The following is a 17,802-nucleotide window of genomic DNA, read 5'->3' as shown; positions in this document are numbered from 1 at the left end:
CACTTACAAATAAATTGGTGTGCGATCTGAATCGGTTCCCACTACATTTGCCCTGATCGCATTAAAATAATCCACTTGTGAATGAATCAATTCAAAATGATTTGGTTCCAGCCGGCTGAAGAGGAAATTTAAATCGATTCCAATCCGCATGTGGTTCTCACTTGCGCAGATTCGATTTATTGAAAAAGAAGCAGAAAAAAGTCAGCGTCAAAAAGATGTGGATTAAATGGGTCTAGCGCATGCCCCCCCATCAGAATCGCTTCAGTGATTCAAATTAAGTGGGAGCCAGAGCCATTTGAAGCGGTTCAAATTGATTCACAGTCTGATTTAAAAGACAGTGGGAATGAGGCCTTGGTTCTCCAGTGCAATTCTATGGCCAACTTCTGGCAGAGTTGCGCTGGAGCACCTTGAGATTCCTAGAGAGAACATAGAAATCAAAACCGCAAATAGTCAAAGCTGCAAATGTGGAGGGACAACTGCACTGCCATAGTCAGACAACCGAGTGTGCACCTTTTGGACTTGCGTTACAAGTCAACGCAACAGGTCCTCCTGCCCTGCCTTCCCTTGCAAACCAGCTTCAGTTTGTTGTCTCTCACAGTTGCCTTTCATGATTCCAGTGCAAAAGGAAACCGACTTCAGTCCTTGAGCTTTATCTGCCAGGACTTAACCCAGAGAGTCCTGATCCCCCGGCGCACCATGCAGGCATATCGCCCTTCGCTGAACTCTGTGGCAACGATGCGGAGATCCTGGCTGGGAAGCAGCTCAAATCCTGGAACAGAGCGAGAGAGAGGCTCTCCATCTTTATACCAGCTGCAAGGGAGGAAAGGGCACAGATCTGTCAGACATAAGACTACAAAAAACTGCTGGAGTACTGCTTTCTCGGTTCTATGGGAGCATTTATAGTTGAATATTACAAGCACAATTAAAATTTAATTTTCTCTTCACCACCTCCACCCCCAACACTCTAGAATCATAGAATAATAGAGTTGGAAGAGACCACTAGGGCCATCCAGTCCAACCCCTGCCATGCAGGAAATCACAATCAAAGCATCCCCGACAGATGGCCATCCAGCCTCTGCTTGAAGACCTCCAAGGAAGGAGACTTCACTACACTCCGAGGGAGTTTGTTCCACTGTCGAACAGCCCTTACTTGTTGCTGTTGTTGTCGTGTGCCTTCAAGTCATCAAGTACTTGGATGGGACACCGCCAATAAATATCAGGTGCTGTTGGTTTGTATGTATTATGTGTTTTATTGATGTATTATTGATGTATTTTATTGATGTACTTATGCTGTTGTAACCCACCTCGATCTGTAAGGGAGAGGCGGGATACAAATAATAATAATAATAATAATAATAATAATAATAATAATAAGGCTATATTTCAGAGGAAAGAACTGGCAAAATCACCTCTGAGTATTCTCCTTGCCTTAGAAAACCCTATGAAATTCATGGGGTTGCCATAAGTCGACAGGAGACCTGAAGGAATATGCATGCACGCACACACATATTTGTTGTTGTTGTTGTTGTGTGCCTTCAAGTCATTTCCGACTTACGGCGACCCTATGATGGAGTTTTCTTCAGAGGTGGGTTGTCATTGCCACCCTCTGAGGCTGAGAGAATGTGACTTGCCTAAGGTCATCCAGTGGGTTTCCATGGCCAAACTGGGATCCAAACCCTGGTCTCCAGATTCATAGTCCAATGCTCAAACCACTATGTCATACTGGCTTGCCTCTCTTTCTCTTGCTATATAATATATACACTGTGTGTGTGTGTGTGCGCGCGCGCGCACACACACACACACACACAGAGTTGGCCTTCCGTTTGCATGGTTGATCCATTCCAGCCCCCTGCAAAAACAGAGGCTCATGCGTATTCAAACCTCATAGGCTTGAACAGGGTGCACCCCTGTGTGTACAGCTCATGCACACACCATTAGAATTAATGGAGGTCGCCCCACTGTGCATAATCGAGGTCGCAGATCTGAGATTCACAAGTTAGGAGGGGCGATTGTATGTCTGTGTGTATAGTTGTTGTTGTGTGCCTTTGAGTCATTTCTGACTTATGGAGACACTATGCTTCCAGCAGAAGCTGACCATAGAATCATGCTGGAGGACCTAGAGATTCCTAGAGAAAACACCTCTCTAGGCATTTATAGGTCCTCCAGCAAGACTCTATGGTCAACCTCCACTGGAAGCACACCACAGAATCATGCTGGGGGACCTAAAAATGCCCAGAGAGAACATATTTTTTCAGATATGGGTAAGTGAAACCACAAGTACCAGTCCCATGGATACAATCTGCTGGAGCTAACACACTCTCCTTGACTTCCATGAGTGAAATATTCTCACCTGACTTTCAAATGTGGTCTGGAAGAGTTGAACCCGCAACGGAAGGAGAGGACCCTGCCCTTGGAGATGTGTCTGGTGTGATCCAGAGAAGGCAAGGCTGATGGAGACAAGGTGGAGCTGGCGGTCGCAGGGCGTTCTGTAAGGAAGGGATGAGCAAAGTCAAACTGCAGGGAAAGTAGACAGAAAACCAACACAAGAGTTGCCACCAAAAGATACTTAAAGCAGAGTTATCTGTCCAGCTTAGAAGTTTCTACTTTGGGGTAGAAGATCTTAGGAAGGTTGGTTTAAGAGAAGCCCCCCTCCCAAAAATTTATCTGCAACCTCTTGCTGTATCCATACGTTTTACACACACACACACACACACACCTCCTCTTGTTCCAGCAATGCCTCTGTCAGCCAGTGAAATAGGCTTAAAGGAATGAACTGATATTAGCAACACTGCGTGGAGTAATGCTTGATTGTCTTTGGAAAACGTTCAGAAACTACAAATGCTCCAGGATGTGCCAGCCATGTTATTATCTGGAACATGCCGGTCCAAGTGCATTACTTCAGTGAGTGGAAATCCTGGAGTTGCTGCTGGGCTAATAATAATAATAATAATTATTATTATTATTATTATTATTACTGGGAACAGCAACAAATGTTGACGATGACCTACAAAGCCGCTTGCTTTATTGATTATGAGTCGCTGCAAAACCAGTCAATCAAAACTTCTATCAATTTTACTTGTTTAAAATATCGTTCCAAGCCAGGCTTCCTGGGCTGCCGCTTACCTCACTGATGACACACAGATGACCGACATGCATTTTGAAGCAGCGCAAACTAGTGGGGTGACAGTCATGTCAAAAAAGAAGCGATTACGAGGGGATAGTGAAAAGACCCACTTTCATAGTGGGAACTTAAATGTAAGTGGGAATGAGCCTGTGGCTTCCAACCAGGCTTCTGCCTTGATCTGTTCAAGGACCCATTTGTTTATCTTTTTGGCCATCCATGGATCCTCAGCACTTTTCTCCAGCACTCAGCCCAAAGGAGTTGATCCCCTTCCTATCCACTTTCTTCACTATCCATCTCTCGCATGGCAATGGGGAATACGATGGCTTGTAGGATTCTAACATTAGTGTGCAGTTGTATATCTTTGCTCTTTGATCCTGTCTAGTTCTTTCACAACTGCCCTCCCCATTCCTAGTCTTCTTCTGGTTTCTGGTTGATCCTAAGTGTGAGAATTGTTTTACTCTTTGGATTTCTTGGTTGAATTTATGTGTTTCTTCTGGGTCATTATTTTTGTTTTCTTTATGTTCAGCAGCAAGCCTGCCTTTGCACTTTCAACTTTGGCTTTCCTTAGTCATTGTTCCAAGTCTGTGACCTTGTGTGTGTGTGTGTGTGAAATCAGCTGATAAGAAATGTGGTGCTGAAGGTGATTTCTAATGATACAATGAACTGCTAAGCAGGGCCAGCCCTGGTTACTTCTTGGAAGGGAGACCGCCAACAAATACCACTTGCTGTCAGTTATATTTCAGGAAGAAGGCACTGGCAAAACCACTTCTGAGTACTCCTTGCCTGTGAAATTTATAAGTCGGCAAGCAACTTGAAGGCAGCCGCAGACACACAAACACAAATGTGCGCATGCACACCCACAGGTTCAGAGGCTCCCCTCTAATTTGAATCCCAATTAACCGGAGGACAAAAACAAGAACGTTACCCAACAGCGCCCCCTAGTGCTGGTTTCCTGCAAGGACACCAGAAGGATCTTTTATTAAAATTGGAAATTAATGACCCAGGATTAATTATTATTATTAAAACTTTATTTCTATAGTGCTGTAATTATACACAGCGCTGTACAAAGTTGGTAAAATTAGGAGTAAATAAAAGCCTGCCCAAGGCGTACATTCTAAGATAATAACAATTACAAAGAGGAATAGATAAAATTACCATATAGAAAAGAAAAAAACAGATTAAAAACATCAAATATCAAACAAATCCCATCACATCAAATATTGTCAGACAGCCAGATGACAAATTCCCTGAGAACGCTTCCCTAAACAATATGGTTTTCAGCTCTGTCTTAAAGCTGGTTAGGGAAGTGATGAGCCGTGAATGCAGAGGAAGAAGGTTCCAGGAATGAGGGGCAGCAAGAGAGAAGGGACGGATCTGGGACGGGGCAGAGGAGATCCTGGGTTGAGAGAGGAGACTTTGGCTACCAGAGCGGAGAGTGCGAGTAGGGATGTAGGGAGAGAGAAGATCGGTTAAATAAAGAGGGGCCAGCCCATGCAGGGCTTTAAAGGTGAGTAGCAAGAGTTTGTACCTGATGCGGAAAGGAAAAGGGAGCAAGTGAAGGGAGGACAACAGAGGGGAGACATGATCATAAGGGCGAGCGAGTGAAATAATGCGTGCAGCTGAATGCTGAACAGAAATTAATGGGTGGAGATGAGAGAGGGGAAGCCCTGCCAAGAGGAGGTTACAGTAGTCTAATCGTGAGACCACTAGGGCATGGACCAGTGTCTTTGTGGTAGAAGCTGAGAGATATGGATGGATTTTGGCGATATTATAGAGAAGAAATCTACAGACTTTGGCTGTAGTCTGGATCTGGGGGATAAATGACAAAGAGGAGTTAAAGATGAAACCGAGACTGCAGGCTTCCTGGACCGGCTGGATAGAGATGTTATTGACGGAGATAGAAAAGGGTGGGCTTAGGAGGGAAGACAAGAAGCTCGGTCTTGGACATATTGATGATGTTGATGCTTTCAGGGATTGTTAAATGAAAAGGAAATTTGGGCGACAGCACTTACACTTTTTATAATTTGGTTCACACCAAAGTTTCATGCAAACTGGGCAAAACCCCCCCCCCCCACTTCTTTGGCTGTTTTTTAAAGCAAAAGTTTGCCTGTTGTTCTGGAAAATCCACACCCAAAAATGTTTGGTCTCCAAACCTAAATATTATTTTCATTTGTGGAGGTGAAGGCTTTCGTGGCATCCATCTTTTTTTTGGGGGGGGGGTTCAGGCTGTGTGGCCATGTTCTGAAAGAGTTTATTCCTGATGTTTTCCCATCATCTGTGGCTGGCATCTCCAGAGAACACTGGCATGGAAGACAGTTGTGTGTGTGGCAAAGGATGGCCATGGTCCAAGATCGATTGGAGGGCACCTAACAACAACAACAACAACAACAACAACAAAGACAAGCCCACAGACTCACCAAAACAGGCATTGCAGATCCTGGGGCAGTGCTTCTTCATGAAGGCCTGCCGACGTGTGCAGAAACCCTGCTGGGCCCAGGGCTGACATTGTTTCTTCTCATCCACGCAGCCTGCAGACAGAGACAGAGCGGAGGAAGCTGTCACGCTGCACACATAGAATCGTAGAATGATAGAGTCCCCAAGAGCATCCACTTCAACCCCAAACTGCCATGCAGGAACTCTCAATCAAAGCATCCTCGACAGATGGATGTCCAGCCTCTGTTTAAAGACCTTCAGAGAAGGAGACTCCACCACACTCTGTCAGGAAGTTCCTCCTAATGTTGAGTTGGAATCTCTTTTCCTGGAGCGTGCATCCATTGTTCCAGGTCCTGTTTTCCGAAGCAGCAGAAAACAAGCTTGCTCCATCTTCAATGTGATACTCTTTCAAATACTTAAACTAGTCTATTGTATCACCTCTTAGCCTTCTCTTCTCTTTGGAGGCCTTTCAACAGAGGTTGGATGCACACTCAGCTTCCCTCCTCCCTGAACCCTATTTTGGAACCATCCAAGGCCTGCTGTGACCAATTTAACAACTTCTTCACGGATAAAACCTCTCGGATAAGAGCTGATCTCGACGCCATTATTGGGTCAGAAACCAGAGTAGAGGTCTCCAGAGCTTCCGTGGACTCAATTGTACTGGATCATTTTGAGTCTGTAAATACCGAGGATGTGGACAAGATCCTTAGAAGTGTTAGGAAGACAACCTGCTCTCTCGATCCCTGTCCCTCGTGGCTAGCGGCTCAGGGGGGAGCGGTTGTAACAGCCATGTTACACAGAATAATGAATACATCACTCAGGGATGGGCAATTTCCATCCAGCTTAAAATTGGCCATTGTAAAACCGCTGATCAAAAAGCCCTCCCTTGACCCCCTGATCCATAACAATTATCGGCCTGTCTCGCTATTGCCTTTTCTGGGGAAGGTTATCGAGAGGGCAGTTGCAATCCAGCTTCAATCGATCTTGGATGATACTGATTATCTGGACCCATTTCAAACTGGGTTTTGGGCGGGCTATGGAGTTGAGACTGCCATGGTCGCCTTGGTCGATGATCTTCGTCTGGGCATCGACAGGGGTAGCGTGTTCCTGTTGGTGCTCTTGGACATTTCAGCGGCTTTCGATACCATTGACCATGGTATCCTTCTGGAACGCCTGAGGGAATTGGGAATCGGGAGCACTGCGCTCCAGTTGTTCCGATCCTACCTCTTGGGTAGATTCCAGATGGTGCAGCTGGGGGACGTTTGCTCCGATAAGAGGCCCTGACATCCGGTGTCCCTCAAGGAGCCATTCTGTCCCCCATGCTATTTAACATTTACATGAAACCGCTGGGAGAGATCATCCAGAGACACGGGGCGCGGTGTTATCAGTACGCTGATGACACCCAAATATGCTTCTCTGTGTCTCCGACTGATGCAGTGACCAGGGATGGCATCTCTCCTCTAGATGCCTGTCTGGACTCGGTAATGGGCTGGATGAGGGAAAACAGACTCAGTTTGAATCCAGAGAAAACGGAAGTGCTTGTGATAGGTTCTCCTGGCCCGGGGATGGATGTTTGTCCACCTGTCCTGAACGGGGTCACGCTCCCCTTGAAGGACACTGTTCACAGTTTGGGGGTGCTTCTGTCCTTGTCGCTCCACCTTATATCTCAAGTGGATGCGACGGTCAGGAGCACCTGTTATCAACTTCGGTTGATACGCCAGCTGCGACCCTTCCTGGGCAGGGGGGACCTTGAAACAGTAGTACACGCTCTGGTAACCTCTCGTTTGGATTTCTGTAATGCGCTCTACATGGGGCAACCCTTGTACCATACCCAGAAGCTGCAATTGGTCCAGAATATGGCAGCTAGACTGGTCACTGGGGCTTCCAGGGCCAGCCATATAACACCAGTACTTAAAGATCTTCATTGGCTGCCTATCCGCTTCCGGGCCCAATACAAGGTGTTGGTTATTACCTATAAAGCCCTAAATGGCTTGGGCCCAGGGTACTTGGAGGACCGTCTCTCTCCATATAATCCGCCCCGCGCTCTCAGATCGGCCGGGAAGCAACTCTTGAGAGTTCCAGACTCAAAATATGCCATAACAACGCAGAAGGCCTTCTCTATCTCAGCCCCAAAGCTCTGGAACTCGCTTCCCGGTGAGCTCCGCTCGGCCACCTCTCTTGACCAGTTCAAGAAGGAGTTAAAAACATACCTGTTTCAACAGGCTTTTCCCCAGCCTTCCCCAATGTAGCCCTCCCCTCTCTTACTGTATGTGTTGAAGTATCTCGAGCTAGCTAGGTTTTGTAATCTGTAATTTGTAATTGCTATTGCAATTTTTAATGTAATGTACTTGTTGTTTTTATTGTGTTTTATATTGTATTGCTATGCTGTATTGGCATGTGTATGTAACCCACCTTGATCACAGGAAAGGTGGGCTAGAAATAAATATTTTATTTATTATTATTTATCTTTTAGGAGTGATTTAGTCATGGGTTTCTTCATAGCAAGAGGTTGGACTAAATAGCCTCTGAAGTTTCTTCCAAACCTACGATTCTGTAATTTTTCCTCCCCACCTTCTTCCAATTTGAGACCCACAGTACATTTTGGGACCACAGAACTCATGCATCTCCCCACCCCTGATTCAGGGTATAGATTAATGCCAGAAAGAATGGCTCTCTTTTGGTTAAACGCTGCTCCACCCATGGGGAAATAAATCATTGTTGTTGTTGTTGTTGTTATTATTATTATTATTATCTTATATCCTGCCTTTCTCCCAACATAGGAACTCAAGGCAGCGAAGAACAAGTCTTAGATTATGGGCCCCAAAGCCAAAGGCTGATGCCAGCTTGCGCCAGGTGTTGGCACTTACTGGTTCAGGTGGGATGCTCACCGTAGAGACGCTGGATAGCCCAAACATCATCCTGGCTAATCTGCCATGTCCTGCTGTAGGTGGCATTGGGGTGCATGAGGGCACGGACATCCCTGGAGTGCCACAGGCCCAAGGCATGGCCAATCTCATGAGCTGCTACCTGGACCAAGTCATTTAGCCAGACGCCTGCCAAAGAGAGAAGGCAATAGACAAAAGAATCATAGAATCACAGAAACATAGAAGGGAAAAGACCGCAAGGGCCATCCAGTCCAGCCCCATTCTGCCATGCAGGAAATCCAAATCAAAGCATCCCCATTGACAAATGGCCATCCAGCCTCTGCTTAAAGACCTCCAAGGAAGAAGACTCCACTACACTCCGAGGAAGGAGTGTGTTCCACTGTAAAAAAGCCCTTTCTGTCAGAAAGTTCCTCCTAATGTTGAGGTAGAATCTCTTTTCCTGGAGCTTGCATCCGTTGTTCTAGGTCCTTTTCTCTGGAGCATCAGAAAACAAGCTTGCTCCCTCCTCAACATGACATCCCTTCAAACATTTAAACAGGGCTATCATATCACTTCTTAACCTTCTCTTCTCCAGGATAAACATCTCCAGCTCCCTAAGTCTCTCCTCATAGGGCTTCATGGTTTCCAGACCCTTCACCATTTTAGTCGCCTTCCTTTGGACACATGGCTCCAGTTTCTCAACATCCGTTTTGAATTTGTTTTGGACTTCAGCTCCCAGAAGCCTCAGCCAGCTTGGACAACAGTCAGGGATTCTGGGAGATTAAGCCCAAAACATCTGGAGGACCAATGTTTGGGAACCAAAGGTGTAGAGCATGAGCCTTCATGCTTATGCTGCATTATGGCAAAGAGATAGTCCCATAAAGAATCATAGAATCATAGAGTTGGAAGAGACCGCAAGGGCCCTGATCCAGTCCAACCCCATTCTGCCATGCAGGAAATCACAATCAAAGCATCCCTGACAGATGGCCATCCAGCCTCTGCTTGAAGACCTCCAAGGAAGGAGACTCCACTACACTCCGGGGGAGTTTGTTCCACTGTTGAACAGCCCTTACTGTCAGGAAGTTCTTCCTAATGTTGAGGTGGAATCTCCTTTCACTTGGGCACTTAGCCAATCCCTCTTATTATAGTCGGTCCAGTGAGAAAGCCCTATCAGGGAGATGGTACCTTGTTTCCAGCTGAAGCGGGAGCGTCCCAGGATCCAAAATTCATGGTTATCAAAGTGGATCTCGCCCCGGGGAGGGAGGAAGGCATGTGCCAGCTCTCCGTTGAGCCCATCAAAGCAAGGATGCAAGGGGGAGAACCAGCAGTCGGTGTGGTTGAAGGTGTAGAAACCTACTCAAGATCAAGAAAGAAGTCAGAGAGGACTTTAGCATCATTAGCAGGAGCATCCATAGTGTGCAAAGGTTTCCCAATCTAGAATTCCCAACCATTCTCTCAGGTGGAGAGGAAACGTAAGGTCACTCGATGAACTGCAGCTGGGAGCATTCAAAGATATAGCTGTGTTAGTCTGTAGAATCAGCATATAGAGAGCTCTTGCAGCACCTTTGAGACTCACTGAAAGAAAGAAGTTGGCAGCAGGAGCTTTCGTAGACTAAAGTACGTCCTCAGATGCATTTGGTCCAAGGGAGAGAATACATCTGAGGAAGTAGACTGAAGTTTAGGAAAGCTCATGTGAAATCGGGTCGTGTGAAATCGTTTTGCATAATTACACGATTTTTCTGGGATATTCACAGGATCGACAGACCCGGTCCCACTATGATGGACTGTCCCAATGACTGCCCCAAGATGCCTTGCCTCTGTTAGGACTATTTTAAATGGTTTAAATGGTATTTTACAGTGTTTGTTGTTGGTAATTATGTGGATTTGTTTTAAATAAGAGGGAGATAACAGGATTTATTTTATTGTGTTATACATTTTTGATGTAAGCCGCCTTGATCTTGCTGAAGAGGTGGGATAGAGATGATGATGATGATGATGATGATGATGATGATTATACTCCTGATCTCCTTTGTGTGATAAAGTCATATGGAATCCTGGGATTTGTAGTTTGTTGTGGCACCAGGGCTCTTTTGACAGGGAAGGCTAAATAGCTCACAAAACTACAGAATCCCATAGCATTGAGCCAGGGCAGTTAAATTGTTGTCAAGCTGCATTATTTCTCCAGTGCAGATGCACATGAGCCACCGTTACGCTGCAGCACCAATGTTTTTTTAATTTAAAAACCACCCACTCAGCCTAACCATCTTTCTTTCCCCATCTTCCTGCAGATAGATAGATATATATATATATATCCCCGACCCTGCTCTGTCTCTTCCCATGTGTTTTGCATTCCTTCTGCTGCTGCCTTTTTCATCTTCCTTGGCTTTCTTTGAACTCTCTCCAGCAAACCCAGATGTAATAAATCTGCCAGTGAAAGTCCTTCTTTGCTTTTTTGGGCTTGTGCCAGCAGTTCAAATTCATTTGGATAAGATGGGAAAGCATCAGCCAGTGAGTTAGATTGCAAGAAAACCTCGCATCTCTTTTGCCCTTTGGGGTCTGCTTCTCGCCTTTATTGTTTTAACATCAGAAACATTTTTGGACCATAGCTGACTGTGGGTCACAAACTGAGACGGCCTTCTTGCTTCTGTCCAGAAGGTAGCTGCACTGCAAGGAGACTTGCCCCAACTGGGAAGGAAGGAGGAAGCTAAGGGACTGTACAGACTCCCTTGGAGAGTCCTTGCAAGTGGCAAAAACCAATCCATTGACCCTTGCAAAACAAAGAAAGGCACTGACCTGGAGATTTCATAGAATCATAGAGCTGGAAAAGACCCCAGGGGCCAGCCAGTGCAACCCTATTCTGCCATGCAGGAACTCCCAATCAACTCCCTTGTGACAGATAGCCATCCAGACGCTGCTTAAAGACTTCCAAAGAAGAAGACCCCTTTACAGTTCAAGGGAGCGTCTCCCACTGTCAAACAGCTCTTACTCTCAGGAAGTTCCTGATAATGTTGAGCTGGAATCTCTTTTCCTGTAACTTTCATCTATTGCTGTGTTCCAGTCTCCAGAGCAGCAGAACACAAGCTTGCTCTATCCTCAATATGACCTCCCTTCAAATACTTAAACAGGGCTCATATCATATCACCCCTTAACCTTCTTTTCTCCAGGCTAAACATCCCCAGCTCCCTAAGTCTCTCCTCATAGAACATGGTTTCCAGACCCTTCTCCATTTTAGTCTCCCTCTTTTGGACACTTAGCTCCAGTTTCTCCACATCCTTCTTGAATTGTTTTGCCCAGAACTGGACACAATATTCCAGGTGGGGCCTGACAGAGCAGAATACAGTGGCACTATTACTTCCCTTGATCTAGACACTATACTTCTATTGATGCAGCCTCAAATCGCATTGGCCTTTTTAGCTGCCGCATCGCACTGTTGACTCATGTTCAACTTGTGGTCTACTTGGACTTCCAGATCCCTTTCACACATAAAAGTCTCCATAAGCCAGGTGTCCCCCATAATCCTATATCTGTGCATTTCATTTTTCCGCCCTAAGTGCAGTATCTTACATTTCTCCATGTGGAAATTCATTTTGTTAGTTTTGGCCCAGCTTTCTAGTCTATTCAGGTCATTAATACCCTCTGAAGTATTAGCTACTCTTCCTAATTTGGTGTCATCTGCAAATTTGATAAGTATGCTCCCAATTCTGTCATCCAGGTCATTGATAAAGATGTTGAATAACACTGGGCCCAGGACAGAGCCCTGTGGGACCCCACTGGTCACTTCTCTCCAGGATGAAAAGGAGCCATTGCTGACCATCCTTTGGGTTCAGCTGGTCAACCAATTCCAAATCCATGTAACAGTTGCCTTGTCTAGCCCACATTTCACTAGCTTTTGCCACCTCTTACCTATGGTGATGTCTGCCGGCTGCGTGAGAGCCAAGCGCCGGAAGCTGAGTGGCGAAACGTCGCTCCACATGCGGAAAGCGCTGGCGATGGCACGCTCTGTGTCTCCCTTGTTGAGGGTGCTGGGGAAACGCACAATCCTGGAAACAGAAGACGAAGGTACAGAGAGCAAGTCAGTAGGCCAAATGGAAGGTACCTTGACCAAAATGCTAAGTGGGGGGCAAATTGAGGAAATTGCTCCCCAATTAAGAATTCTACTCCATAAAAAAATATCTTTCTGTCCCCCCAAATTTCTAGTATTTTGTTGTTGTCCCTGCTGCTGCTGTGTGCTTTCAAGTCATTTCCAACTTACGGTGGCATTAAGTCGAACCTATCATTGGGTTTTCTTGGCAAGGTGTGTTGAGAGGAGGTTGCCATGGCCTTCCCAAGGCTGAGAGAGTGTGACTTGCCTAAGGTCACCCAGGGGGTTTCCATGGCTGAGAAGGAATCAAATCCTGGTCCCCAGAGTCATCGCTTGTTGGGGGCAATTGGCTTACACACTATAACTGCCTTAGGAATTTATCACACTGGGGCTAATTTCCACATTAAAGAGAGATTAAAGTGCATTTAAAGCATCCTGCAAATAAAGCGAAAAAGGGATGTAATTGTGCAAATGATTATCACATGCAATTGCACAAATAAAGTGGTATCAGAAATGCATTGCTGTTGAAATCCCTAAAGCAGAAAGATTGTGTTAATGCTTTTTTGTGACCACTTTCATGGCGGGTTTTGTGCGGACGTCGTGTGAAATCGTTTTGCGTAATTACACAATTTTCCCAGGATATTCACAGGATAAACTCCTTTGTGCGATAAACTCATTAGAAAGTGCTGAGTTCATTATGAACCAGTTTGGAAATGTAAATGCTACAGCTATTGCTACTGCGAGATAATAAAATACAATATATGCAGTATAGAGGTAAATAAACCATATGAAATGAATTTATATTTCTGATAGCATTTCTAACTTTTATTTTGTAACATCCTATGTTTTCCTTCATCCTCCTACATTTTACAGTGCCTTATCCTCCTCTGCAGAGGTTATGACATCTGGTTGCCCTTCCTTGAGACGCCTGTAGCCATCTCCCATCTGCTCCTCCTCCTCTTCCTCCCACTCGGACCCACACTCACTTATAGGTCAGGTTCACATGGTCCCACTTATAGCCCAGAGGGTTGATGGCGTAGCGCCTCCTCCTGGCCATGCCTTTGGATGGACAGACAGCAGAAGGCCCTGCAATGGACCAAGTCGGCTCTTCTGCCTAGAAGGAAACAAGGAGGACATCAGATCAGCCGCGGCAGAACACGTTACAAACCATCCTGGGCACAACATACTGAAATCCTGGACCATGCCAACAACTATCAGGTCAGAATGCACAGGGAAGCCATTGAACTCTACAAACACCTGGACAACCTCCACAAGAAAGAAGAAACCCTTAAAGTGAACAAAGTTTGGCTACTAGTCCTGAAAAACAGCAAAATCAAGGCCCAGTAAAATGCAAATAAAAAACCACCCTGGGATTCCCAGCAGACAATAGAGCTCTAATTAAACAGACACAAATCCTCTTTGCATGTTCTTTGGCATTGTTTTCCTTTGCTTCATTCTTTAGATCAGGGGTCGGCAACCTATGGCCCGTAGGCCGGATCCGGCCCGGCGAGGCCTTGGGACCAGCCCCAGCCCGGTCCTGCCACCGATTGCCGCCCCCACCGCAGCTTCCGCACCGCTCCGGGCACCATTTTGAGTTCTGCCCCCCAGTTGTCTGAGGGACAGCAACCCGGCCCCCGGCTCAAAAAGGTTGCCTATCCCTGCTTTAGATCCTTTCATACAAGTTTTATTCTCAACTTATCCATGGGTCATATCAAAATCCATAATTTTGGCCCCAAAACCTGCCCTCGACTTATACATGAGGTCAACTTATAGTTGAGTCTATATGATAGTGATCCATTGTCTGCTGGGAAGCCCCCCCCCCCGACTCTCACTGGTTTTCATTTGCATTTTGCAGGGTCTTGAATTTGGTGCATTTCAGGACTGGGAGTCAAACTTTGTTTAATTTAAGGGTTTTTTCTTTCCTGTTGAAGTGTGGCTCCCAGTCTTGAAAAACACCAAAATGAAGACCCAGCAAAATGGTAATGAAAACCAGTCAGGGTCCAGGGGTTCCCAGCAGACAATGGGCCACTAATTAAATAGACACAATCCCATTTTGCATATCCTCCCACCCAGATGCCTTGCCATTCGACAAGAGAACAATACAATAGATATACACCCCACTCTCTTCCATGCCAGCGTCCTCTGAAGATGCCAGCCACAGATGCTGGCAAAATGTCAGGAATAAACTCTTCTAGAACATGGCCGTAGAGCCCGAAAAACCCACAGAAAAACTAGGGACATCAATGATGGAGAGACAAGAAGGACGGTCTGTTTTGAGCCATTCCACCTTCCAAGTCCTAACCAAAGCTCCTTTTCTTCACTGTCCACCCCTTAAACTCCCAACCACCAACATGTTGTTTTTCCAGACTGGCTGTCTTTCCCACAAAAGGAAACTGTCCAGCCACAAACTTGGGATTCTCCAGAAACAGATGCTGCAGATGCTAACAGGAAAGTCTGTGAAACGCTGGATGGAGGCATCAGGAGGAGCGTCTTCTCACTGATCAGAGCTCAGGAAGGTTCTTCTCCTTCTTCTTTCTTTTGGAGTACAACGCTCAGGATCCCCAGCCCTCTGGAGGTTGTCATCCAAAAAAGCCAACTTTCCCAAGCCCTGTCTTGAATCAGATGCCTTTGTAGCCACACTGCTTTAAGAACAGTGACTTCCTTCCTCCTTGGTTTTGATGCTTGTAAGAAGAAATTAAATAGGGTTTTGTTTTGTTTTTTGTGGATTTTTGGGTTACTTGCTCCAGATTATATTTCTATCCAACACAATGGATCATAGATTCATGGCTGGAAGAGACTACAAGTCCAACCCCAGTCTGCCATGCAGGAGGACAAAGGTAAAGCACTCCTGACAGATGGCCATCCAGGCTCTGTTTAAAAACCTCCAAAGGAATCGTATAATCATACGAGTTTATCACACGAAGGAGATTGGGAGTTTATCCTGTGAATATCCTGGGAAAGCTGCATCATTATGCAACATGACTTCACATGATGTTGCACAAAACCCGCCGTTAAAGTGGTCACAAAGAAGCATTAATGTGCATCTTTTGACTTTCAGGATTTCAGTGACAATGCATTTCCAATATCACTTTATTTGCACAATTGCATGTGATAATCACTCATGCAATTCCTTGCCATTTTTGTTTTATTTGCAGGATGCTTTAAATGTGCTTTACTCTTTAATGCTGAAATTAGCCCCAGTGTGATGAACTCCATAGAGCTGGAAAAGAACCAAAGGGCCACCCAGTCCAGCCCCATTCTGCCATGCAAGAACTCACAATCAAAACATTCCCAATGAAAGATGGCCATCCAGCCTCCGCTTAAAAACCTCCAAAGGAGGAGACTCCACCAAAATCTCCAAGGGAGAGTATTCCACTGATGAACAGGTCTTACTCTCAGGAGGATCTTCCTAATGTTAAGGTGGAATCTCTTTCCCTGGAGCTTGCATCCATTGCTCCATTGTGTCCTGTTCTCTGGAGCAGCAGAAAACAAGCTTGCTCTCTCATCTCTCCTCAATATGACATCCCTTCACATATTTAAACAGGGCTCATATCATATCACCTCTTAACCTTCTCTTCTCCAGGCTAAACATCCCCAGCTCCCTGAGTCCTTCCTCATAAGGCTTGATGGTTTCCAGACCCTTCACCATTTTGGTTGCCCTCCCTTTGGACATGCTCCAGTTTGTCAGCATCCTTTTTGAATTGTGGGGCCAGAACTGGAAGTGAGGAAAAAGTCGCCCCTAGAATCCACTCCTTTCATCTAACTATCACCTGCTTCTTCTGCTCCCTGGACATAAACCGTCCCCTTCACACATAAACCCCTTATTATGGGATGCCAAAGTATTTTCGTAAACACCAGAGAGCCCTGGTGGCTAAATGCCAGTACTGCAGCCTGGAGGCCTCCAAGGTCAACTCAGCCCTGCATCCTTTGAGGTCCAGTTCTGGGTACCACAATTCAAAAAGGACATTGAGAAACTGGAGCCATGTGTCCAAAGGAAGGCAACCAAAATGGTGAAGGGTCTGGAAACCATGAAGCCCTATGAGGAGAGACTTAGGGAGCTGGGGATGTTTAGCCTGGAGAAGAGAGGGTTAAGAGGTGATATGATAGCCCTGTTTCAATATTTGAAAGGATGTCATATTGAGGAGGGAGCAAGCTTGTGTTCAGCTGCTCCAGAGAATAGGAGACAATGGAGCAATGGATGCAAGCTCCAGGAAAAGAGATTCCAGCTCAACATTAGGAGGAACTTCCTGACAGTAAGAGATAATCGACAGTGGAACACACTCTTTCCTTGGAGATGATAGTGGAGTCTCCTCCCTTAGAGGCTGGATGACCACCTGTTGAGAATGATTTGATTGAGAGTTCCTGCATGGCAGAACGGGGTTGGACTGGATCGGGGCCCTTGCGGTCTCTTCCAACTCTATGACTCTATGAAATGAATATCCAGCTTGTTGGGTGCAACTGGCTTACACTTTGTAAACCACTTAGGGAGTGCTTAAGTGCTTAAGATAAAGAGCATAGAAATGTGCTTGCTATTGCTATTCAATATTCACCTACCTTTTGGTCAGTGTTTTGCAGACTCCATAGAACTGCAGAGAGGAGAAAGAAGAGGGCTGCTAGAGCCACTGGCTCCCAGTTCCAGGTGGACATCTTGGAGCCCAGAAGGGGCCCTGGCTTCATGACTGGGGCCAGATTGGTCCTTTCCCCAAGGGCCAGACGTCTCCTTCTCACGGTATTCCTTTGTGCCTCCAAAACCCACCTAGCAGAGAGACTGCTATGTTGCCCCGAAAGAGTGGAGAGGATCTGCAAAACTGCTCAGCTGTGGAGGAACCCAACCAGCCCCCTCCAGATTGGATCCATCTGTCCAAAGTATACAGGAACTGAAAGCCGGCTTCTGCTGCCAAATCAAACTTCCAGATGCAGACCCCCATCTCCTCCCTGCCATCCCAAGGATCGCCGGCTTCCCTCTTCCAAAGCACCTGAATGGCCAGAAGGGGGTCCCTTGGGTTTTGGATCTTTCCTGACACCACCAGAATTACAAAGGTTGAGGTTCTGGGATGCATAGCTAGCAGCGTTGCGGGTTTCTAGGGCAAAAAGGAGAGTTCAAGGTGGAAATCATTTCATTGTCCCACTGTCTGCAAGGACAGACATTTGGGGATTGAAAAAAAATTCATGGGTTTTAGTTGTTGTTTCAGAATTATTTGGGGGCAATGCCTTCATTCTCCACTGTAGCTACAACTTTGGATAAAGCCCTTTTTGATTTAAACAGGTGTTGAGCAATTAATTGGTTGCAATTAGAGACG

The 17,802-nt window shown here is 45.9% G+C and overlaps 1 protein-coding gene across 1 annotated transcript; it reads right to left on the bottom strand.

The window, feature by feature from the left end:
* Positions 1-382: 382 nt before the first annotated feature.
* Positions 383-17,266, bottom strand: LOC121926987 (matrix metalloproteinase-23-like). The gene is made up of 8 exons (XM_042460434.1): positions 17,057-17,266; positions 13,489-13,616; positions 12,325-12,461; positions 9,607-9,774; positions 8,446-8,610; positions 5,542-5,652; positions 2,351-2,486; positions 383-810 (listed from the first exon to the last, which is right to left on the bottom strand). Exons 1-8 carry the CDS (start codon positions 17,177-17,179, stop codon positions 636-638), a joined length of 1,143 nt encoding a protein of 380 aa, XP_042316368.1. The 5' UTR covers positions 17,180-17,266; the 3' UTR covers positions 383-635.
* Between the last annotated feature and the right edge of the window lie 536 nt (positions 17,267-17,802).

Source organism: Sceloporus undulatus, chromosome 3 (assembly GCF_019175285.1).
Source record: "Sceloporus undulatus isolate JIND9_A2432 ecotype Alabama chromosome 3, SceUnd_v1.1, whole genome shotgun sequence".
NCBI lineage: Eukaryota > Metazoa > Chordata > Lepidosauria > Squamata > Phrynosomatidae > Sceloporus > Sceloporus undulatus.
The sequence above is the reverse complement of the archived record's forward strand: the minus strand, read 5'-3'. Positions and strand labels throughout refer to the sequence as shown.